The following is a 25,946-nucleotide window of genomic DNA, read 5'->3' on the forward strand; positions in this document are numbered from 1 at the left end:
TATTATTATTATCATATCGTTTGTCAAGATCCAGTTGGGGGAGCGCACGTCAGAGCTCCCGGAGCGCGCCTCAGAGCTTCCGGAGCGCGCGTCAGAGCTTCCGGAGCTAGCTCCGCCTTGCTCCCCCTCAAAAAAAGCCCTGGCTAGCCTACACGTTTTGGCCGGTGATGAAAACAGTTATAAAGCCCTGCATGCACTTTCACTGGGACTTCTGGCGAGTCCATCGTTCTCTGGAATGTTTAACTTGACCCTCTGTAGGCTGTAGCCTACTTGGAGATCCACCACCATTTTTCAGCAGAGGTAAAAGTGAAAGTGATGCAATGCTGCGCATGCCATTGAGTCCCAAACTGTTAGGCTTCACTTCTCAAAGGGCATGAAACGGTTTTGCAAATGCAATGCCCTTTGTTGTGTTCACTGATATATTGGTAAAAAATAGCCCACAACAAAACAGAATCGTTCCTCGACAGCACAGCAGCCAGCGTGAGTCAAGTGATTATAAGCATAACGTGATTGGGGACAACGACGGTGGGGACGAGAGCGCAAGCAATATTGCGTGCTGCTTATGACAAGTTCATTTACATAGGCTATTCACAAATATTTTCAGTTTTGTTCAGTTTCATATTAGGCCTACTGGTCTTTTGTAACGTTAAGTAGGCCTAGGCCTATTTAAAATGAGCTAATATTATTTACTGACTGATTGCAGTCATTTTTGTCGGACATTTTGTCCGGCCACATTTTATTTTGCCGGTCATTCATGCATGCAAACGGCCAATGTCCGGCCACAGCCGGCTAACGTGAACCCTGATCCAGCCATAGCCCAATTTGCGCGAAAGAGATTAGGCCTACTATATCGGCCAGGCACGCACGCAGCATTCACAATGAAGGATGGAAATTACTGCTTTGTTGTGGACAAGGCATTTGCGCATCTCAATTCGGAGGGAAATGTTGCCTATGCGCACAAGTCAAACACCAAAGTGGTCCAGCAGGTGGACCGCTTTAGAAAAAAGAAAACACATCTTGTTGTAGGAGCCCTATACTTGGCGTGATGACTGTCATGAAGTGTTAATTAGGCTATAGCCTATATGTAGCCTAGGCCTACCACATTTTAAAAAATATAGGCCTATTGGTTATGCCAGACTAGTAGTCATACATTTTCCCTCCTGTGACCATGCGAGCAGCCGCGCAATGAGAACATGGCGTTTCTTACATTCGTATTTATTAGTTTTTCCCCCCTCACCGACAACAGTGCTGGGACTGATTGCTAGGTTACTTTTTTATTGTATTTTTTATTGTATTATCCTTTTTGAAAGGAAGTTTGTCGACGTCAGTGAAGTCAGCGCAACATGGATTGGTTCAAAGTGTTCAAAGTTGCGGGAAATCGCGGTGATTGGTTAAAGTTGCGCTCTCGCGCAGAATTCGCGGGAATTCATTGAAGTTGCGAAAAACGACACAACATCGCGATTTCCTGGGGGGACTGGGCAAAGGACACACTGTTTGCTTGCTTATCTCTTTTATTGTTTAAACAGCAATGTTCGGCGAGGTCAGATTAAACTGAGCTGTGTTCCAGGTTAGATTAAGACAGGGGTGGTCGCAGAGATACTGCAGGGAGGTCACAGACACTCTTCATAGAAATGGTAATAGTGAACATAACTCCATAAATTGGTTAGTAACAATATTCACTTCTACCGCTAATAAATGTTCTTACCTTTCCTTTCAATTTCAAATGAAAGTTTAGCAATATTTATGGAAAAAATATGTTTGTCGTCTGGGAACATGGGGGAGCCTGCCAATGCCCCCTGGACCTCATCACAATAGACTACTGCCCCCCAATGGCAACTAAGCACCTTCCCGGCTCAGCTGTAATTCTTTCAAACACAAATGCTGACATATTTAGGTTTTTAGAGCTGGTCTTAGAATTCTAAGCATAAGTGGGTTAAAAGTGACAACCCAACAATACAGAAGATCGATATCGAATCGAATCGAATTGGATCGTGAATCGAATTGGATCGTGACCTTCTGGATCGGAATCGAATTGATCCAGGAAATTTGGATCGATTCCCAGCCCAAATGGATGGCTGGATTTATTTACATAGATAAAAATAGATTTACATAGATAAAAATAGATTTAAAAAGTGAAATAAAAGTATGTCTAGTCGCTCGCCAAGCAGGATAATGTTGTTTTGCTGCAAAAAGAACTGCCTTGGCCTGTGTGATGAGAAAAATGTTGGTGTTTTTGGATCCTTAAAAGATATACTAGCTAGAAAGCCAAGAGTGCGGAGAGATCTCACGGCTCCACGGGACCACCACACAACACACCCACAAAAATACAGACGTATTGTGTGGCTTATCATAAAAAACAGCTAAATTGAAGTATTTTTAATAAAATAATTTTGACAAATCCCTTCAACAAAAGCCTTAATCCAGCAGGACATGTTGTGGGCCGTGTGGAAACAAAGCAGGGTTAAGTTGTACGAGAGCGGCCCGTGAGCTGGAATGAGATGTGAGGCCTGCCAACACAAACGCTCCAAGATTCCTGCGGAGCTGTAGGAGAGCTCCATTACGGCTACCCAAAACAACACACACGGACGCACGCTCGCACGCATGCAGGCACGCACACATGCACAGACGGACGGACGGCACACGCACCTCACAATAATGCTACCCAAAACAACTTTGAGACAGCATGGACGATGGATGCACGGACGCACGCACCTCATAGTAATGCTAACCAAAACAACTTTAAGACAGAATGGATTGGAGGGACACATGCACACAAACACACCTCACGGTACGGTAATGTTACCCAAAACAACCTACCGTAAACACAGTACGCACGCATGCACAAACACACCTCACAGTAATGCTAACCAAAACAACTTAAGACACCACACAGGCACACACCTCAGAGTAATGCTGTAGTAATGCTCTGTGCTAAAGCAAAACACATGGTCCTGTTCGCTGTGTAGTAGCAGTGTGTTATTCATGTTTGGAGGGGGCTTTAAGAAGATTTGATTAAATTGATTCAATAATATTAGAGAGGTCTACTACTGTGCGTCTCTGTGTATACAGCCTTCTTCCTTTTTCCTTGTTTGACTGGATGTGAAAATGGTAAGCTCCAATGGCAACCAGTTTCTCTCTCACACACACACACACACACACACACACACACACAGAAAGAGAGAGAGAGAGAGAGACAGAGACAGAGAGAGAGAGAGAGAGAGAGTGAGAGAGACAGAGAGAGAGAGAGAGAGAGAGAGAGAGACAGAGACAGAGAGAGAGACAGAGAGAGAGAGAGAGACAGAAATAATCAGGCAGCTTACAAGTTAAGCTTTTTACAGTCGAACTATATGGTGTTACTAAGTTGTTTTCTAAAGTAGAGCGATCATTTACATAAGGTGACCATTTTGCACAACATTAATGGGGTCAATAAAAGCAGTTAAGATTAACAACAGAAAGCTTCTTCAAAAGGGTAAAAAATGCGGCATTACACAATAAAAATAATTAGTGTGTGGTTTGCCATTTGTTTTTTTGGGTCGTTTGCCAGCACGCAACAGAAGTCTGCTGAGGACAATACTAAGAAGCTGGATCAGGAGTAAACTAGGTTAAGTTAAGAGGTAAATCATAATTAGATGATTTAGATGATGTTCTATTAGATGATTTACCTGATTTACTCCTGAACCAGCTTCTTAGTATACCCCTCAGATCTTGTTGTATTTTGTGAATTGTCTGCAAATGTATGCATCAAAGACAAAAATGGGAGAAAAGACGCACTAACATGCGTGCGCGCGCACACGCACACACACACACGTTTATGAGAATTTCTTTCAAAGGTGGTATCACGCTGAAGGCTTACACACTTTTAATCCTTTAAAGACTTCCACCATGTGACATGAGCTCTACTCCACTCACGTCTCCACCGTATCCCACTGTGATTGTAATACGATTTAGAGACTTGTTGGAAGTGACTCAAAGGCGTTCTTGGAAACCTTTGAAAATAAACAAAAAGGTTGTAGTACTCCTTTCCGCATGGTTACCAACAATGGCAGACACACATCACCTTCTAACCGCAGAGATACACCAGCGGCGATCTGAGCGAGTCGAGCGACGGAAGTAATTGACTTTGTATTGAGTCGAGAGACAAAAGCGATTCTGGAGACTAGAGCGATTTGCGCGACGAGCGCGACAATTTGAAGTTGAAATCTTTTCAACTTTTTATGACGCGGTTCGGCGACAAGCCGCGACAGCCAATGACTGTATAGAGGTCAGTGACCACAGCCAATGGGAATGCTTGAATGCTTTGCCTTCCGCCTGTACGGACATACTCTAGTCTCCTCAGTCTCTCGTATCGCTTGCTGCTACACTCTGTCGCTTGAGTCGCGTCGCCGCTGGTGTATCTCTGCGGCTAGTTAACACAATCAGAAGTGTGATAGGTCTAACACTTGCTTACTTCGGGCTCAGGCCTCATTCAACAAGACAAAGTTGAGGAAAAAAAATCAGTCCAAGTGTTTTGGAGTGGAAGGAAAAATCCGTTTTCATGCATTTGTAATTTTTCCAGACAGAAGAACGCATTATAAAACAGACGCAATCGCATACATGTCATCCCCACAGCAGGTCTTGGTGTGAAAGACATCTTTTCCTGGTTGGGAACCGGTCATGACATTACATTTCATCACATTACACTTAGCTGATGCTTTTATCTAAAGCGACTTACAGATACAGGGTATTGGTTACAGTCCCTGGAAAATGAGGGGTAGGTGCCTTGCTCAAGGGCACTTCATCAATGGATGTAGGAACAGGTAACGGTGGGATTCGAACGTGCAACCCTCTGATCATAAGACCACCTCCTTAACTATTAGGCCCACACGGCTGCCCAAATTCTCCAAAGTCACCTGATTGGATCCGACAGTCAACCAGAAGTTTTCCATTAACGCAAGCTGTGAAAGGTCCTCCTAGATGATATCATCATGCATGACCAACAAGACAACATAAGGCCATGTAATGCTTTTCAGAGTTCCCAGCAGGAGAAGACTAGACTGGACCTGTGGATAAGGGAGAACAGACACAGACTTGTTTCAGGAGGTGTGGACTCTGAAATCATTGGATGTTACTTACAAGAAGTGTCCAGCACTGATTCTTTATGGCTTCACTACTATTTTGTTGGCATGTCAACATTTCAGCTGTAAGCCTTTGAAACAATGAAACTTTGAAGAGCTGCACCGACTGCAAACAAAGACTTTCAAGATGTGTGGGTCCTAAGATGATTGAATCTTCCTTAACCCTTGTGTTAAGTTCAGGAGTGCTCCAGTACAGTAGGACATCTTGCGGGACATCATAAATCTCAATGTAACGTAGTTTGAGTGAGTTGAGTCGTCAGTGCAAGAGGACAAGACTGGCCCTGGGGATTATAGACAGCCTGGCGGTAAACTGAGGTGAAGTTTGCTGAAGTTTGCTAATCGATTGGATGCGCCGGCAGTCTTAACCCCTTGTGTGAGTTCCCAGCAGGGGAAGACTAGACAGGGGATTAAGGGGGGGGGGGGGGGGGGGCAGACAATAACAATTAGGAAGATCACAGCACTTTAGAGTGATTTCATGGGCGGCCAGCCATGACTCAATGGTTAGAGCACTGGCTTTTAGATCAGAGGGTTGCAGGTTCAAATCCCATTCTTACCTTACTCCACATCACTCCAGGGTCTATAACCAATACCCTGTAACTGTAAGTCACTATGGATAAAGGTGTCAGCTAAATGTAAAGTAATGTAATGACGAAGATCATAGCACTTTACTGTCAACAGCACAAGTCCACAGGAGAAAAAGGCACAGACTTCCCACTGTATAGGGGGGGGGTTAACTGGACAAAGATCTAATAAGAGGTGAGAGAGAGAGAGAGAGAGAGAGAGAGAGAGAGAGAGAGAGAGAGAGAGAGAGAGAGAGAGAGAGAGAGAGAGAGAGAGAGAGAGAGAGAGAGAGAGAGAGAGAGACAGACAGACAGACAGACAGACAGACAGACAGACAGACAGACAGACAGACAGACAGACAGAGAACTTCTAGGTATTTACAGGCCTACAAAGTAGGTAAGGAATTGGGAGGCCTATGGAAGAAGTGAAAAGAGAAAGCGGTGGACCAACAAGGTCAAAAAACACAAAAAAACAAGTCATGGTCTCATGACAGAAACCAGCGTGTTCTTTTACTTTTGCCTATCAAGCATCAGGTGATGCCCAATAGGGGGCAATAAAACAAGACTGAGGGCCACAAGCACATGATAACCCCAGCAGGCAAAGGGTGAGGAGAGGTTAAAAGAGGAGAGGAGAAGAGATAACAAACTCACGATGTGTTGATGCAACGATTCTAATTATTTAATGTTTGCTTCCTCAATTTCTTGTCTTCGTTATTCCTTTACTGTTATCTTTTGTGAAGCACACTGAACTGTTTGAGTATGAAATGCGTTATACAAATAAAGTTGCCTTGCCTGATGAGTTTGCACTGGTCTATGAATAACAGGCAAGTGTCAGTCTGCAAGAGCACCAAAGTAAGTGGCATTTCCCTCAGGGATAGACGGGGAAGAGGGTGAAGTTTTATGATTTTTGCTTCTGCTCCATCAGTCTGCCCACAGCATCACATGACTCTGGCAAATGGACTCATATGACAGAGAGAGAGAGAGAGAGAGAGAGAGAGACAGAGAGAGAGAGAGAGAGAGAGAGAGAGAGAGAGAGAGAGAGAGAGAGAGAGAGCGAGAGAGCGAGAGAGAGAGAGAGAGAGAGAGAGAAGGTGGGAGGGAGAGGAGCTCAGACAGAGGAGAGAGTGGGTGAGATAATGACGAGTGTGACAGAGATAGAAAGAGAGAGATAGAAAGAGAGAAAAAGAAAGAGAGAGAGAGAGCAAGAGAGAGATAGAGGGAACAAGTGTGGGAGAGAGAGAGAGAGAGAGAGAGAGAGAGAGAGAAAGAGAGAAAGAGAGAAAGAGAGAGAGAGAGAGAGAGAGAGAGAGAGAGGGGGTATCTCTCGACTACCCAGCTCTTTCTCCCCTTCTCTCCTACTCCAGCATAATGTCCTCATTGTGCCCCGGCTGCCACAGAGGCCACACTGTATCTCCACTCTATTGGCCGACTATCATCACTCTATTGGTGGCTCTCTCACTGTATGAGCACTCCATTGGCTGGCCTCTCACGGTAAATTCACATACAAGGTTCGAACACGCAGGGAGTGAGGTTCCCGGGCTCTTCAGTTGTCCTTTTCACACTGGACAATCTGCATGCGTGTTCTATCCATCCCGTCCCAGCCTTTCCAGCCCATACATTCCAACGGGAGTCCGTTCATTCATAGCATGTGCACGCATACACGCTCTCACAGAAAATCGACTCATGTTCCATTTTCAAGTTGCAACGCACACTTGTGAAGGCTCCCGCTCACACTGCGTTGCCACTGCGCTTTGGTGTGAAAGGAATAACCTGTTTTCATGTTTTCTAACCACCATTTCAAACTGAGCACGGATTAGGGATGCAAATTATCGATTAATTCATTAATCATTAGTTGATAGTCTTATCGATCGACTTACGATTAATTGATAAGCGGTGTTTCCCCCGCCCCCCGAAATCTCAATGTTTCTCGGAAATAAACTACTAAATCTAAAAAATTTAATTAAAAATGTACATACCATACCATGATTGATACTGTGATTTAAATATTCCCACTATTCACAACCCTCTTCACACACACTCTTCATATGCCCATTTCACCTGGGTCTCTTGTCAGTTGAATTGTCGATTAATGTAATTAATGTTTTAATCGATTAATGCATTGGTCGATTAATCGATTAATCATTTGCATCCCTAGCACGGATACATTCGGACACATTTCGCCTACGCCCTGTGCTTGCATTGCCGAATGTGAATGAGAAGTCACACTGCATCTCCAGTCTATTGGCTGGCCTCTCTTAGTCACCTGCCCCATCTTCAGTTGACCAGCCACGCTTTTCTGACTAACGTGACCAGGGAAGCCGGCAGCAGAGGACACAGGGGTCAACTACTGTTTCACGGTGTAGTGTGGTGTGTGTGTAATGTGTGCGTGTGTGTGCGGTGGTGTGTGTGTGTGATTGTGTGTGTGTGTGCGCTTGCGTGCGTGCATACGTGCGTGCATACGTGAGGCTGGCTGGTGATAAGTTGCACTTGGGTGGGACTTGGCTTTCAGCACAGTGCTGCTGAGAGCTCTCTGGCCCAGGGCCTGTGTATTTGGCAAAGTCAGGCTTATTGAACTAACACTTTCAGGCTTATTGAACTAACACTTTCAGGCTTATTGAACTAACACTTTCAGAGAAGTTGGGCCGGGTGAGTTTGGAGGCAAATTACAACCATTTACTCACTCACAATCTAGTGGACTGCTGTAGAAAGTGCAGAAAGGGGTGGTGCCAAACATTCTCTTAGTCAGGGCTCTACCAAATGCTGGTGAAATTTCAGTTCGGCTGGTAGAAACAAAACTCCTTACAAGCCACTTTGACCCATTAGTGAGTGTGTGTTTGGCTAGTGAGATGAACATCTACTAGCCATTTTGGCGGGTGATGAAAATGAATTTACTTTATCTTGCTGTACTGGTGGAAGTGTGTTCAGTTGGCACCTTATTTGGAAACAAATTATTATTACTTTCATGCAGAACATTTCAGGAAATGCAGAGAATTTCATGCAGAAAGTGTTCAAGCACCGAAAAGTGTTTCATTTTTCAGCAAGTTCATCTGGCTTTCATCTGGTAAAATAAGCAACGCAATATCCATATGGGTAGTTTACCTAAAGCAATATCAATATGGGTAGTTTACCTAAAGCAATATCAATACGGGTAGTTTACCTAAAGCAATATCAATACGGGTAGTTTACCTAAAGCAATATCAATACGGGTAGTTTACCTAAAGCAATATCAATACGGGTAGTTCACCTAAAGCAATATCAATATGGGTAGTTCACCTAAGGCAATATCAATATGGGTAGTTCACCTAAAGCAATATCAATATGGGTAATATGGGTAGTTTACCTAAAGCAATATCAATATGAGTAGTTCACCTAAAGCAATATCAATATGGGTAGTTCACCTAAAGCAATATCAATATGAGTAGTTCACCTAAAGCAATATCAATATGGGTAGTTCACCTAAAGCATTTTTGAAAAGCTTGCATGTCGTTATAACGCTATATCTGTGATACGCAAGCATGCCACACAAACACACACCAGTAGCAACATTACAAAGTCTTTAAAGGCTAACTTAACATTTGATATGGAAACGATGAAGACATTGCCACAAAGAAAGGGTGGATATGGAAGATTCAAGAATTTGTCAAAAAGGCAACAACATTGTGTTTTGGCTCAAAACTTTTGAGGACAACACTCAGTAGTAGTAGTAGTAGAAGTAGTAGTAGTAGTAGTAGTATACCAAGTAAAGTGTGCAGCAGATATAAAAAGTGACACCAGTGCTTGATGGAAGAAGTCTGTCTCACAACGCAGCCACTGACTCTGTTGGTACACAGCCATGCCTTAGTGACAGCTCAGGCCCTAGGATTAGCAGGCCAGCAGACGAACGACGGGAACTATAATAGCACGGTGACATCAGGATATGCAACATCATGTCAACAAAGTCGCAACATGACTGGCCATGACTGTCAAACACAGAGAAGTTCCAACAGCACTTCTGCAAACCTCTGTAGATGGACAGGTGGGTAGGCTATTACCACAGGGAGGTTGCCATTCAAGTGTAAAAAGTCCTGCACACTGTCCATTCCACCAGCAAGCTTTGATACAATTTTTCATTCATGCGACTTTCTAAACGTCAGGAATGGATAGTGTGAGGGATCTTTTGTTTTGCACTTCAACACAGATAACACACCAAGCTCCATACACACCAAGCTTCTTAATCTCCACACCAGACTGCTAACTATTGTACAATATGTAAGTGGCACTGATGTATTCATTATGCACTAAGATACTGACACTGAGGGGGGGCGCTGTGGCGCAGCGCGCTAAGCCCCCCACATTTGGGCTTGCATGCCCACCCACGGGGACCCCGGTTCGAGTCCGGCCGGGTTCATTTCCCGATCCTCCCCTGTCTCTCTGTCCAATTCACTTCCTGTCACCATCTTCGACTGTCCTATCAAATAGGCATAAAAGCACCTAAAAAATATATTAAAAAAAGAAAATGACACTGGTGAGACAATAAGGTCAAATCTATGAGGAATGAAGCAACAAACAAATTAACGGCTGTCATTTGAATGTGTGAATTTGAATTTGAGAATTTAATTTGTGGACTAATATAGGTCGCACTCAAATATAAGCCACACCCACTCAAATGAACTCTGTTAACGCAGAGCGTTAGGTTACCTAAGACTCCTTGCATTATCATAGCAATGTGGTTATGATGTAGTTGAGACCCGTCGACAGACCCATCTGCAGTAAGAGGCCACAACAATTGTACATATAGGCCACACCTCTGTATGAGCCACAGATGCCCACATTGAAATATAAGATATTAACAAAACATTAGTTCCCTTCTCTTTTGTTCTCGTCACATCTGATATTCTATACATTAGCTGCATCGTATGCTGTATCGTGAGCTGCAGGGTTTAAATCATAAGGAAAAGGTTCGGCTTGTAGGCCGGAAATCTAAAACCCTACTTGTAAACAATATTAATGACACCAATACCAGCATCTCATATTCAGCCCTGCCATGGCCTAACGGTAGGGCACTGGGTTACTACACCGGCGACCCGGGTTTGATTCCTGCAGGGTCATTTGCCGATCCTTCCCCGTCTCTCTCTCCCCACTCATTTTCTGTCTCTCCTCCACTGTCCTGTCAAAAATAAAGGCAAAAAAGCCCTAAAAATATATATATATTAAAGAATTTCATATTCAAGGGATGTGTGACAGGGTCTGGATTAGAAAGTCTTAGTTATGAACGAGACTGGCGGATTTTGACATAATATTAAGGCAGCCAGGTCTCTTGAGGTCAACAGGATGCCGTGTCTACGTGTAGTCTGAGGCCGTGTCTCGTCTGAGCGAGGCCACTTATAGGCCACCGATGGCTTTTTATTGGCACACACATTAGTAAACTGGGTCGTAAAACGCCCCTTGACCTCCACCGCATAGAGCTCCATGAATGACCACTGCTGTTATCAAGCAAGAAAGCACCCAGGGGAAAAAACCTTAATCACCATCCTCCTTTCATCACACTAAACACCTGGTAAACATGGTCTGGTATGCTGTGGATTGCTTTATTCACTTATTAGGGTCAGATTAAGAGGCAGCCTATAGGCCCTGCCCTGGGAGACCTGGATTTCAGTGTTAGGAATGTACTGTAAGCTATGGCTCCGCAGAATAAATCAGTTAAAACTTCATTAACATCAAGCTTGACCCATAGCTGCAGTATGAGGCCTGGATTTCAGTGTTCAAATGTACTGTATAGCCTCAGGCTTGCGCAACCATCATCAAGCTTGACCCCACAGCTACAATATGTGGAACAACAGAGGCAGCCCAGCTTTTGGAACTGGGACCCCCTTTGGGCCCAACGCCGGAGACAGATGAAGGCAAAACGAGCGAAGCAGCTTCTGTGTTCCATTCTGACAGCTCTATGGTCAACAGGTCGTAGCGGCGAAATCAAATCAATTAAAACTGACTGACTGACAGCTGCAGGCGAAATTCTATCCTCATTTGCATAATATTAAGCCTGGACAAATATTTTCACTTCTCTTCGCCCCTGTTCGCTTGCCTTCGGCCCACTTCACTTCTCTCAATGGAATGAATGGTGAAGTTCGCTTCGCTTGGCCAAATGTGCATGCATGTATCCCTGGCGTAAGAGTATTTTTGGGGCCCTTCTAAATCTGTTGCCTCCATTTATGTTGCGTTGTGGATGTTTCACTCGTCCAGTTTGCCGAATAGCATTGCAAGAGTCAATGCACATAATCTATGCAGTCTATTCTCGCCTACACCTGGGGTGCAAAATGTCACCGTTTGTGCCAGGGCGTGACTAATGCGAGTTCTATTTTGGCATCAATAAGGAGACACATGATGGCATTTTGCTGTGTGCTCCCTGCTGGGTGCTCACACAAAACCATGACCTATGAATTCAGAAGCACCATTAACATGTTTGGAAACTAAGAAACCTGACCTAAATTACTTTATTTGTAATTTCAAGATCCACAGAGGAAATGGCTGAAAACATGTCAACTGAGCCTTATCTCTCTCCGTCTTCGACTCAGTTGCATGCATCAGTCTCACGCACTGATAAGACGAGTTTGACAATTTCAGAGGAGGCCCTCGAGTCGATGCAAAGAACACACAGGATGCCAGAAGAGAGAGGCAGTCGGGGAAATACTCGGACCAGAAGGGAACTCAGGAAGTTTTCCTTTCCGGAACATTCCGAGCCCTTCCCAAGTCCTTCCTCCGACTGTCTAGGAAGATATACTCCATAAAAGCCTGTAACCCTTGGCCTAGAGCAATGCAGCTAGACTCATGGAGCTGTTAGTGGTTGTCTGATTGCTTGCCGCCCAGACCAGGTGTGTCCCCTTTATTATTACTTTTAAGCACATAGCTGTCTTTACTATGTCGCTTCCTATTGCATTGTGTCTGAAGTCTTAAACATAAGCCAACATGTATAACAACATCTGTATGCACCTTATTATGCACAGTGAAAAGGGTGGCACCATTTCTATTTTGGTGGCAGTTGCTAGTGCTAAATCACTCGGAAGGGCTATGAGCTGCCTAATCGGAACTAGAGGACGGGAAATGTTGTGGGACCATGATAAATGTTAAACTGGGCGGGGTTAGCAGGCTTGGTCATAAGCAATATACCTGCCTGTCTGTGTCAAATTATCTGTACGTCTCCCTGCTGTCAGTCGGCGTATTGCCCCTGTCTATTTGAGAAACTCAAGGCCCAGTATTTTCCTTTTGATCTCAGCATGTTGGTTTGGGTTTGCCTGTGTGCGTTTCATCTTGTTCCCCCTGCTGCTTGTCTATAATGTCTAGGCCTATACCATGTGTTCAGCTTGCATCCAGCCACTCCTGCTCTGCTAGTTTGTCCCAAACTCACCCTGAAGGAATCTTTAACTGCCTAGAGCAGTGGTTCCCAACCTATGGGTCGGGACCCAACCAGTGGGTCGCCAAAGATCCACAGGGGGTCGCGAAGCCCTCTTGATTTTAAGGGGTTTCATTTTAAATATCATATATAGCCCATTGTGAATAAATGACAATGCATTTAGCTAATATATGCATAGAAGCAACCAAGGGTTAGTGCTATTAAACATTTATTCTATATTTCACCGAAGACGAATTGAGGAATAAAATGACAAAAATGAGTTTTCACAGGAAACAGAGGGTATCATGTGACTCCCTCTCATGCAGGCGCTCGCGCAGTTGGGTCACCAAAGCTTACAATGGTAAAAACATGGGTCCCTGAAGAAAAAGGTTGGGAACCACTGGCCTAGAGGAGAGGAGGAGATGAGAGAAGGAGAGGAGGAGGAGGAAGAGGAGGAGAAGAGGAGGAAAACATATGGAAGAGAAGGAGGGAGTGTGTTTTTTCCAACTATCCCTGAACAAATCATCTCCCGCCTTATGGAGGAGGACCATGACAACAACTGGAGGATAGAGGGGACGAAAAGGAGAGGAGGGAGTGTGCGCGGGAGTGAGTGTCATCACGAGACATTCTTACTTACACCATTCAGACAACAGTCAACTCTATTACCCAGGAGGAATCATCTCCCGCCCTGAGGAGGAGGAGAAGAGGAGAGGACGGAGTGTGTTAGGAGAAGAGGAGAGGAGGAGTGTGTGTTTCGCCAACTGTACCTTCCTGAAGGAACCATCTCCCGCCTTGCGGAGAGGAGGTGGAGGAGGAGGACTAGGAGGCAGTATGTGCTGGTCTGTAGTGAGTCGTCATGAGACATTCCTTCTTTACGTCTGCAAACTTCGCAGCACAACAGCGTTCCTTGTCTAACGGCCCAGTGCTAAGTGCCCGAAGTTGCCCCGTCGACGTGTTGTCACATTAACGCATCATAATAGCTTCTGGTGAGAGCAGAGAGGAGGTCATGGGAGAGGAGACCAGTGCTCTTAAATCACACAGGCATACCACAGTGGCAGCACGTCTTGTTCAACTTAAGAGGCAGCCAACCAGGCAGCCAGGCAATGTGCATTCTTTATGTCCCTGCACATTAAGCAGTTTAAAGCTCTGTCTTGCTTTAGAGGCAAAGCAAACAAACCACTAAGCTCAACTAACAGGTTTATGATTTCAGGATAAAGATGTTTTTTGTCCTATAATGTCTGCATACAGTGCTTTTGGTGTACTGTACAGTGGGAACGTGCTACAGACTTCTTGAAGTCTGGGCATCCACTGACAAGTTGAAAGACACTAACAATTGACGCTGACTAGCAGTGGAGACTAGGGCAGTGAACTTTTTCCTGCCTTTTGGTAGGAATTGTAGCAGAAATTCTTGGAATTCTCATTGGCGTAGCCTATATAGTATACTGTACAAGTCATCAGGAATTTTTGAAAGGATTCCCTGGTCTGATAAAACTGTCCAGTCACCATGCAGCAACATCATGACCATGATTCAGATTTGTTCCTCTTCAGTAGCCTATTAAATACACTTAAACACATCTTCCATTAAAACTTCACAAGCTATAAAAATGACAAACACTTTCAATAACTGGCTCTAAAGGCTCTTTATTCTCGAGCTCCTCTATGATAGAGCCGTGGTTTTGATATACAAGGGTATTCAAGTTCAATCATTTCCAACTTGGGGCCCATTTGAAATGTTCACAAATCTTCAGGGCCCACCTCTGACCAAATGAACAATAAAAATCAAATAAATCAACAACAAACAAACACAAAAATATCATTTTGATGTTTAGAAAATGATTTTGAAGCCCATTTGGAGTACCTTCAGAGCCTTCAATTTGAGAATCACTGCTACAGTCCCCTGGGATACATATCCAAATGGAAAGCCTCATTGTCTGGCTCACAAAGCACAATCAACTACCATACATACCGGTCGTCACGACACAACAGCCCTTAGGCATGTGTGACTTAGCCTGGAGGGAGCCACAAGACGCAACGCAAGATTCAAGACACACCGGATTTAACCACAACAAAATATCACATGGCTCTCCTGCACTGGGGTCAAAGCCCTTGGCTACAAGTTTTGCACAAAGCACATGTTCTGCTCATTTCAAAGGCCTGTCTCACTGTTTAACGTCTCATCTTCATAACATTCATGGGTCAATGACAGTTTTATGGGCTCAGATGACAGGTGGTATACCACAGCTAATGTCCATTAATTAACTAGTAATTGGTAATTAATGTACTGCACTGAATATGTACTGCTATGGTTGCACCACCTTGATGTGCCCTAATACTAAAACATCATTGCCCTTCTTCTGTGTTACGCATTTGTTGTTGTTTACACTTTCTATTAACTTGCAATTCACTTTCCATTTCATCTCAACAAGAAAAACCTGTGCAGTGAACACCCACACGAAGGCATGTACTGTACGTTACAAGCCACTTGACGAAGCCACACCCACTTAAGTGCTCACCTTTGTCAGCAGGTGAGTCTAACAAAGAGACTCATTACACAAACACACACGCACACGCACACGCACACACACACGCACACGCACACACACACGCACACGCACACGCACACGCACACACACACGCACACGCACACCGAAATAACAAGTGATGGGTGTGTTCATAATACTTCTCTAAGCCAAGGACAGAACTTTCACTAACTTACAATGACGCTCTACTCTAAACAGCAGCTGTTGAAGGCTTGTTGGTTCGTTACATCTCTGGGTGCCAAGGCCTTGTTGAGGTACAGGACATTGCCTGGGACTAGGTCTACTTACAGTATACAGTACACAGACATTTTTGTAGTTGAAAGTGACTCCTTCCATCTGCCCTGCAAAAACAAGTCACCACACATCTGCTCAGTACTTAATTGCCCCTTTTGGCAACAATGAAGTTGAAACTTGAACTTGGCATTGTATCATATGTGGTAGGCCTAACTTTTTCATCCACGGGCTGAGAGATGTTATCGCCAGTACAGAACACACTGACTGCTGTCTAACTGAAGTTCTTGTGCAGACGGGGGGCAACGGTCCAAACAACCACGATGGCACGAAGCCGTATAGGGTGCCCATTACATTGTGGGTTGGGGGCCCCTTTCAGATGACTTTGTCCTGTGCCCAGCAAAAGCTGTCAGCGGCTCTGCCCATGTACAGTAGCCACAGGTGTGCTGGTGTGGGTGCGGGACAGGTGTGTACTAGCAGCCCCGTGTGCAGGTCACGCTAACCAGGTGCCCCCTGTCAGCACAACAATAAGCCAGGCAGCCAGACAGACGACCATGAGCTCATCCAGGTAACGGCACCTCTCAACAGGTGGACAGGCGACTCGACTCCTGGCCAACAGCAAAGCTCCCACCTGCACTGCACTGCAGTGAAAGGATCCATCACTACACCTCCAGTCACACTAGCCTGGGAAATCCCATGCTGCTTTGCACAATCGCTCCGATCTGAAAGACAGCAGGGCAGCTGTCCTAAGCGAGGGAGCCAATCAGAGGGCGGGGTGGAAAGGTTTGAAAAATGGAAGCTTGCAGTTAGCAACAACTGACATGATTGGGTAAAGGCTACGTATATGCCAAATGATGAATTCGTAGCGCCCAATAAACGGCCATAGGCAGCAATCGTAAACCACACCTTTCCTACGAGAAATTACACAGGGAGCCTCCAGATTTTCACTTGTGAGATATTCTGGGTTAAACTCCACACGGCACACTGTACAGAGGGGAATAGGACAAATCTGCACACGGTTGCTGTTCAACGATTTATTTTACATAACGTTTCGTCTTCGTTTTGGTCTTCGTCAGGTGTAGGCGTGTCCTATGTGTGCCTTTTTTTTCTTTCTTTCTTTTATGTTTATTTTGAGCCAGCAGACACCCGTTTGATTGGATGTGCGTGCATCACTACTTTCACAGTGTGCAGCAGCTCAATGGCAGCCTGCCTGGGCTTGTAACTTGTAATGGCTTTTGTGGTAAACGTAATGTCACTGAGGGAAGAGAGCACAGCGCCTCCCTTACAAACTCCTGCTGTTTGTTCAATATGTGTGTGGGCTTGCGTGTGTGTGTGTGTTGTACAAAGGTGTGAGTGAGCAGTCTCAAAGTTGTTGTACAAAGGTGTGAGTGTGCCATTAAACTTTTCAGTCAGGATGTGAATTTGGGAGAGAGGGACACAGGGACAGAGAGTGTGACAGAGTGGGAGGGAAAGTGTCTGAGACGGAGAGAACGAGAGAGAGAGAGAGAGAGAGAGAGAGAGAGAGAGAGAGAGAGAGAGAGAGAGAGAGAGAGACAGAGACAGAGACAGAGACAGAGAGAGACAGACAGTGCCCAAGAGGGGCAGGGCACAGGCGAGAGAGTCAAAAAAGGACAAAAGGGGACAAAAAAGGGACAAAAGAGGACATCACTCTCTCCTTACTCTCCTTGCTGTGAAAAGGTGTGCGAGTGGGTTTGTGTGAATGGGTCTCATTAACTGTTCAGCCACAGCGTGAAGGAAGTGTGTGGCGAGAGAGAGAGAGAGAGAGAGAGAGAGAGAGAGAGAGACAGAGAGAGAGAGAGAGAGAGAGAGAAAGTAACAGAGAAGGGCACTGGCAAGGCAGCGGTACAGTAGAGGACATCTGCCAAGCGTGTAGTGCCCTCTCTCCTCCTCCTCAGAGGCTGGATAGGAGGGGAACAGCAGTAGTGTGGCCTATAAAACTTAATAAGGGTAAGTGATCCTTAGTCCAGACCGGGCCACTGGTGGTGAACAGTAAACAAATTGTCTTACTGTCGAGTCGGGTACACAATCACATATGGCTTTCACAATTCAGTTAATGCCAGAAAGTGGAGCAATACAGTCTACGAGACAAAAACAAAAGTGCCCCTATACAAACAGTAGCAAACCGTTGAAAATCCCTGCAAAGTTCCCGGTTAAAGTAACTTAAAGGGTCCAAACTACAGAACACAAATTTGCTTTTGTTTTTCACTTCAAGCAACCTGCTATTTCGCAGACTTTTATGACACCCTTGACCTGTGGCTTTCCCATTTTTTTCTGCTGCTCATTTTGGACCTAAGAATATTTCCACGATCCAACTGCATGTTGAGCTGACTTTGTGTAAAGTGGAGAAGACGCGCTGACATGCCTACTGATCAATACAGATTTAAACTGGGTGCTGATTCTGAGTGTTTGTATGACAATCATTGGGTCAACGCTGGTGAACACCCTATTTAGGGCACACCTACCGCCTATGAGTTTTTCAATAAGGCCACATTGGACACTAACAAGTCAAAGAAATCTTTTTAAGTTTAAGAGACCAGGCACACAAGATTACACTGGATGACAGGCACATTCCAGCTACAAACAGAGCCAGACACCCTGGACATCCACCACCTAGCAACTACAGTACACAAGGTCACTACTAGTCCCAAACAAGCACCAACTGCTCCTGCTCCCAACAGAGCACCACCACACTAGTGCTGCAGCCAGGCCACACTCACTGCTTTGATGCATGTCCGCGCTCTCCTCCTCTCCGCCCTTCCAGCTCTGAAATATGTTTAGAAAGCATTGGTAGTCCTATACAAACTGATATAGTTAGTGTAATAGGTGCAAGGAGTGTTCATTATCTTGAGAATAAAGACAAACCATGTTAAAAGACCATGCTTAAAGGCACAATACATTAATTGCTTGTCATTCTGAACTCATGAGGAGGAAATGGTCACAGATTGTACAATTCACTATGATTCCAGCTTTGAAATTAGATGTTAGATGAGTGCCTCAATGACAACATCAGCAGACTTGGATGAGAGGTTGGAAATGCTCACAGTGTATGGTACGCCACAATATTTGTAATTTATTTCAAGCTGTAATTAATTATTATTGTCAGCAGTTTAACAGTATATCGGTTGCCATGACACCTGTAACCAGGGTTATTGGCCAGAACACAGCAGAGCGGCGGTGCAGCCTGGTGTTGCAATGAGTGATGATTGTAGTCTCCACAAGTCACATATGCGAGCTACATACAGGGATACTGGCTGAAACAGAGTCCCACTAGAGCTGCGGCCTGGACGCACGGCTCTGCTTGCTGCCTTGCTTGTCTTGTCTGTCTTTGAGCCACACTGCCTGCTTCGCTTGCCTGCTCACTCGCCAGTCTGCCTGCCACCCTACTGCTTTGCTTGCCTGCTCGCTCGCCTGTCTGCCTGCCAGCTCTGAAATAATCTCTGGCGCTGTAGTGAGTGATGTGAAAGAAATCTGGCAGCGTGGACGGAGAATAATAATACCGCAGTGAGGGTTCCTATGAAGCGGCCTGGGAAGGCAACACTTACAAGCATGAAACATTTTTAACATGTGCTTGAATTGGAAATCAGTAAAAGTGTAAGCTAGTGGACCACCTCCTTCAAAAACTCCAGCTGTTTGTTCAACGTGTGTGTGTGTGTGTGTGTGTGTGTGTGTGTGTGTGTGTGTGTGTGTGTGTGTGTGTGTGTGTGTGTGTGTGCGTGTGTGTGCGTGCGTGTGTTGTTTGTTTAGCTCTGGATAATGAGCACTTGCGGAAGCTTTTTCCAGAGTGGAAACCAGAAGCAAGTGAACTTGGAACTCGGAACTTGGAAGTCATCAAATGTTCATGAGGGCCCCCTATCTCCCTCTCAGGAAGCAATAGCATGGCTGTCTTTTTCCAAGTATTACAGTGCTATAGAAGACATGCCGTGTCATTTCACATTACATTGACTTACACCTGGCTGATGCTTTTATCCAAAGCAATACAAGCTGCGTGTACACCAGAAACGACCTAAGCTACCCGAGTAGTCGAGGTCATTGAAGAAGTTTTGCTATGAATTTGCCTTATTCGCTCTGGACGTCACATTGAGATGTTTGATCACATAACGGCTTTGGCTTGTCAGCCTGGGACATATGAACATTCCAATTCCAATTCCGAACAGCATAATCACTGAAATTCCATCAGGGTCGCCCAGGTCGCTTCGCTCACGGCAAATTCGCTTTATTTGCCGACCCTCCATAGAAAAATAATTACTTCAGTCACTCCGGTAGTGTAGGTCGCTTTTGGTGTACATGCAGGTTTAGTCATCAACAGGGTATCGTTTGCAGTCCATACTGGAACAGTGTGGGGTTATGTGCCTTGCTCAAGGGCATTTCCGCCATGGATGGAGGTGGAGGTAAGGGTGGGATTCGAACCAGCAACCCTCTAATCTTAAGACCACCACCCTAACCACTGGGCTCACGGTATTGACTCTGCATCCCAGCTGGTTGGTCACAAGAATAGTAACAGCAGCCCGTCACCTCATCTCCAGGCCCTTCAGTTACTTGTGGTCTAGCACATTCAGAAGTTTGAATGTCAGCCATTGAAGTCTGGCAGGAGGAGAGGAGTGAGAAGTGTATAGGACTGGTCCGATGTGTGTGTGTTTGAGAGGGTGAGAGTGCATGTGTGAAGGATGAGAGAAGAAGAGAGAGAGAGAGAGAGAGAGAGAGAGAGAGAGAGAGAGAGAGAGAGAGAGAGAGAGAGAGAGAGAGAGAGAGAGAGAGAGAGAGAGAGAGAGAGAGAGAGAGAGAGATAATGTGTGTGTATACACTAGTATGTGTGTGTGTGTGTGTGTGTGTGTGTGTGTGTGTGTGTGTGTGTGTGTGTGTGTGTGTGTGTGTGTGTGTGTGTGTGTGTGTAGAGTTGCCATACAGCTGCACTTGGCTTTCGCATTATGTGTCTCTACACTGCCAGGGAGGGAAGCAAAACTGAATCTGAGTGTTTTGAAACTGCGGCCCTGTTCCCTTTGCAGTAATGAGCCAAGTGCCGTTTTCTTATTTCACTTTTATTTTAAGAGGTGCTGCTTACCTACGCATCTGTCTCACTCACAGCCAAGGCCACACCTTTTGCTTTGCTCAGAGGAGGAATGGACTGCAGTCACATGGTTTTGTAATTGTAATTATCTTCACTACAATTCAGTAATTTGTACACAGCCTCATAGCAGCCTACAGCCTGACTGCACACAATGTAAGCTTACTACCGCTACCAGCATACAGTCAATGTTCAACTGTGTTTTATTTATTACATTACATTAGATTACACTTAGCTGAGGCTTTTATCCAAGGCGACTTACAGTTACCAGTAATTTAGAGCATTGGATACAGTCCCTGGGGTAGGTGCCTTGCTTAAGTGGGGGATTTGAACCTGCAACCTTCTGATCTCAAGACCACCTCCCAAACCATTAGGTCACAGCGGCTGACAAAAGTACAAAAAGGATGTTGTGTGTACAGTTGGAAATGAGACACATCTCAGACAGGAAGCATAAGCAGCACACCACCACACACAGCCAATGAAGTGTTTTTATGTGTCCTAATTAAGTCTAATGGACATTTATGGCGCTGTTATATGTCGCTGGCCATGGTGCTGGATGAAGATAGACATTGGCAGTAACAATAGCCTCTAGAGATAACTTATCTGATGTGTGATATACAACATAAGTGGTAGGTAAGAAAAGCTTACAAGGTGCAAATGCCTTGCCGTTAAAACTTAATAAGTTCCACCTTGATGCTGGAAGTTTGACTGATTTCGGCGGTTCAGCATAATCCGTTACAATGTTGACCTTATGCTATAGGCTGCTCTGACCGAGTACAGTAACTGGTCTGTTTGTACAGAAGGCTAAATACGAATAATAAATAGGTCACCGACCGGTGTGGTGGGGGAACAGCTACCTAACTGTACGATCCACTCCACACAATTACGCGCCAGAAGTTCGGCAAACTACTTACACCCCGCACATGACCGGTTCATGAGAGCGCTGATAAGCATCTCGTGCTCACCGGCTGCATTGCCCACAAATTATACCATAATTCTCTTGGCGAGAGTACACGTACGCGTGCACACGCACGCACACACACACACACACACACACACACACACGAGTATCGAGATTGTAGCCAAGGAACTATGCACATGAATTTGGTAATGAGATATCATTGATAAGCTCTTAGATATTATTGATAAGCTCCCAATAAAGGGTACAGCAGGGGGAAATGGCACAAAGGCTCCTGTTTGTGTAGGGAAATATGGATTAATTCAGTGCCTGGTAAAATAAATTAAAGCATAAGTTGACCTTTAAACCAAGTTGAACAAAAGCTGCATTCATCAGCTGAATGCAGATAATCGATTGCTGTGGCCGAATTGAGCACACACGTGGATGTATGTTCTGTGGCAACAAGAGACCTATTTCGGTGATGTCAATTTGCTCAGTCAAGTGTGAACTGTCAGACAGGACGCCACAACAATAATTGTCCATTGTTGAGGCTGTGCGTAAACGTTACATTTTTACGCGCAGAATGGGAAGGCATAACCCCCCGCTGCCCAGCTTGTAAAACTGTAAAAGGCTGCTTAATTGTTTTTTACTCATGGTTTAATGTGCTCAAACAGCAGCTTTCCAGCAGATGTTACCCTATGCGCAAGATGCAGGGTTGGCTGCATGCATGCAACAAGTTGCCAATGTTAACGCAGACACAACAGTGAACTTTGGAGAGGGTGGATGGAGACGCCAAAACTACACGCCTAACCATGTATTTTGCTTTCAACATGACCTAACATGCTTGCAGTCACCAAGACTGACTCGCTGGTGTCTAGGTGAGGCTGCATGACACTTTTCTTCCTATGCAAGATGACTTAATGCTAAGCCTCCCAATTAGTGGAATGGGTGACTTAGCTCAGTAACGGCTCGTTGACAGTCCAACAGGTCTGACTTTCGTGTCTGAAAACTCTTCGACTCACCTCTTCGACGCCTTTCCTCAGAGCCTTCTCGCGCTCGTACTGGGTCACAAGTTGCTCGTTGTCTTCTTTCAGGAGCTCGAGCTCGACTTCGTGCTCCTGGTTCTCCGCGAACACTGCGTCCAAGTTTTCCAGGACGGCGACAACGAGAGGCATTAGTTCCTTCACAACGTCCTCATCGTACTTTCCTATCAGACGCTCGAACTCTCGGTAGATGGAACTCGCCAGACCGGAGACCCGCTCGGACATCATCGCCGAGCTGCCCGAGTCATCCTGGTAGAGAGCCCCGTCGTCCAACTCCATATCTGCGCTTCACTCTGCCAGCTAGCTATGGAAATATAGCTAGCTGTTGCGCTAGCTACTTAAGATAGCTGGCTAGCGCGCGCCCGCTAACTTACCCACCTTATGATTACTGAGCGCCTAGCTTCGACATTAAACACTGAAGCCTACGCGCACTAACTTAGAAGTTAAGAACTACAAGTGTAACGCCAAGTTTACCAACTTGAAGTTTGTGTCGCACAGGCTCCGCTGCCTGGCCCAGTGTAGTATTTCCTTTCCTATGCAACTTCAGTTGTTTCAAGTAGTCCCAACACAAGAGTTGAGTTGTTGACTGAGCCGTCACGTGGTGACGTCACACTCTAAAAGCGGGATGGGAGGGAACGCCTGGTGCAAAATGTAATCTGCTATTATGTATCAAAATTATTGCATGGTTTTTACAGTCACTTTGTGAAAGTATGTTTGAATACATTGAAAAGTAAAGGCATCATACCTTGTCCACCTGCCTACCTGTAGAGTTGTACGTGTTTCCAATAAGTTCTTATTTGCCATGATAGGCCTACTACCTATCCCAGTGATCCCATTCCATGATTATAAAAAAGTAACACATTTATCACATTTATCCCTCGCCTACCACTGCATGTCAACACATGCCATTATAGTCCTGCACATGTCAAAGAGAGGAGCCTGACAGAGACTTCATATTATTGTAACACGGCTACCACCTTGGGGGGGGGGGGGGGGGGGGGGGGGGGGGGGGGGGGGGGGGGGGGGGGGGGGCTGCGAGGGCATGCTATCTGGGGGACTTTGGCAGGTTGGCTGGAAGAAATATACCAAAATGAAATAAATAATTTAATAAATTGAATAACTAAAGTAAACCAAAATGAACCAAACATGAGCTAAACAATCCCAGTGGGCCAATGTCTCCCACACCTATACGACTGTACTGTTTGGGCATGATATGCAAAGGGTAGGCTGATGGAGGATGCAGTGTCATGACTGTGTTATCACTTTCTTCTTTATAATGTTACGTATACATATTATACTTAATGTTGTACTTCAATGGGTTTCAGAATGCACCAACTCCATCGAGTTGTGGAACCAGGTGCACAGAAAAAAATGTGTGGCACGGACCATGTTAGGGGGGCCTTGGCTGGAATCTACCAGTATATGGGGGGCCTTGTCAGGTAGTTTGGGGACCTCTGTCATCAATAATGCTTTGCAAAAAGTAATATTTACCAGACTGTCATTATTCACTGTGTATTTAAAAGGTGTAGGAATACCTAAACTGGCTGTTAGGTCATTTAGTGACGCCTGTTAAGTAGGCTACTTAAACTTAGTGTAATATACTCGACATATACAGTAGGGAGGGTCATGGGTATGAATACATAAAATCACATCTATATATAGCTTTCAGGAAATGTGTGGTTTTAGGTACTGTGGTATTGTGTTGTGTAAAAAAAAAGTATTCCAGTGAGGAGCATTCAGACTTAACACCTCATTACACTGCACCAAAGACTGTCTCTGATTGCACATAGTTTATTCATTTCTCAAATCCACTGACAACACTTCTTTATATAGATGCGCAGTGGCTCCATCTGCTGGTAAGTATAAGGTAAGTATTTCTGGCAGACGTATCTCATGGAAGTAGTAATCGGACACACAGAGAGAGAGAGAGGATGAGAGAGGAGTGTGTGTGTGTGTGTGTGTGTGTGTGTGTGTGTGTGTGTGTGTGTGTGTGTGTGTGTGTGTGTGTGTGTGTGTGTGAGTGAGTGAGTGAGTGAGTGAGTGAGTGAGTGAGTGAGTGAGTGAGAGAGAGAGAGAGAGAGGCCCTTTAGGCTACCGCTGTATTAGAGCATATCAGCCATACTTACTGTCATGTTTCAGTATTCATTCACTATGCTCAACTGGAAATCTTTGGTACCCCTGTGGAAAGAGTGAGCAGTTTCAAGTATCTAGGTGTCAACATTTCTGAAGATCTGTCTTGGTCACCTCACATCACCACCATAGTGAAAAAGGCCAGGCAGCGTCTGTACCACCTCAGGAGGCTAAGGAAGTTCAGAATTCCATCAGACATGCAGAAGTCCTTCTATTCTGCCACAATTGAGTCAGTAATTACAGGAAGCATTACAACGTGGTATGGCAACTGCACAGCTCAGGATAAGATAGCCCTGCACAGAGTAGTGCATGCTGCAGAAAAAATCACTGGCGCCATCCTTCCAGGGCTGCAAGATATATATGCAAGAAGGGCAAAGACACGAGCACAAAGGATTATGAAAGACACATTCCATCCTAGTCACTCCATGTTCGAAAGACTGCCCTCAGGGAAACGACTACGTTCCATAAGATGTAGAACAGAGAGACTGCGTAAGAGTTTTTTTCCTCAAGCCATCCGCTTTTTGAATTAAGACAATAACTATTTTTAATTATTTTTTATTTTATTTTATTATTTTTATTTTTTACCATCCAACACAGCACAGAGCAGTTGCAATCCCCATTTCACTGCCAATTGTGCTTGCACAAGGAAGCATGTGACAGATAAAAAATCTTGAATCTTGAATCATTGTCCTTTAGACTGCCACTGTAATCCAATTTTGTCACCTGTCTGTGACATAAATGATGTCATAATTGAGTTATGACACATCTCCGTGGTGATGTTTGTAAGTGCCTCATTTGGCAGCAGGACATTGAAAAAGTCAGATGGACTCCTGTCATAGTCATAATCGTAGTCATAGCGTAAAGGCAACCTGTTAAAAAAAGTTTATAATAAGTTATTAATAGTCTAACTTTTATGCCTTTATTTTGATAGGGCATTTGATATTAGACAGGAGGGGATAGTGTAGTAGGCCTATAGTTAAT

General features: G+C 44.9%; 1 protein-coding gene across 2 annotated transcripts in view; it reads right to left on the reverse strand.

Moving 5' to 3' along the window:
• Positions 1 to 23,427, reverse strand: part of spag9b (sperm associated antigen 9b) — a 101,770-nt gene extending 78,343 nt beyond the window's left edge. For both annotated transcript variants that reach the window (XM_063221806.1, XM_063221804.1), the window contains exon 1: positions 22,815 to 23,427. In XM_063221806.1, the coding sequence (XP_063077876.1) occupies positions 22,815 to 23,114 (300 nt within the window). In that variant the 5' untranslated portion in view covers positions 23,115 to 23,427. The remainder of the gene's footprint in view (positions 1 to 22,814) is intronic.
• Positions 23,428 to 25,946: the final 2,519 nt, after the last annotated feature.

The sequence above is a fragment of the Engraulis encrasicolus genome, chromosome 17 (assembly GCF_034702125.1).
Source record: "Engraulis encrasicolus isolate BLACKSEA-1 chromosome 17, IST_EnEncr_1.0, whole genome shotgun sequence".
Lineage (NCBI taxonomy): Eukaryota > Metazoa > Chordata > Actinopteri > Clupeiformes > Engraulidae > Engraulis > Engraulis encrasicolus.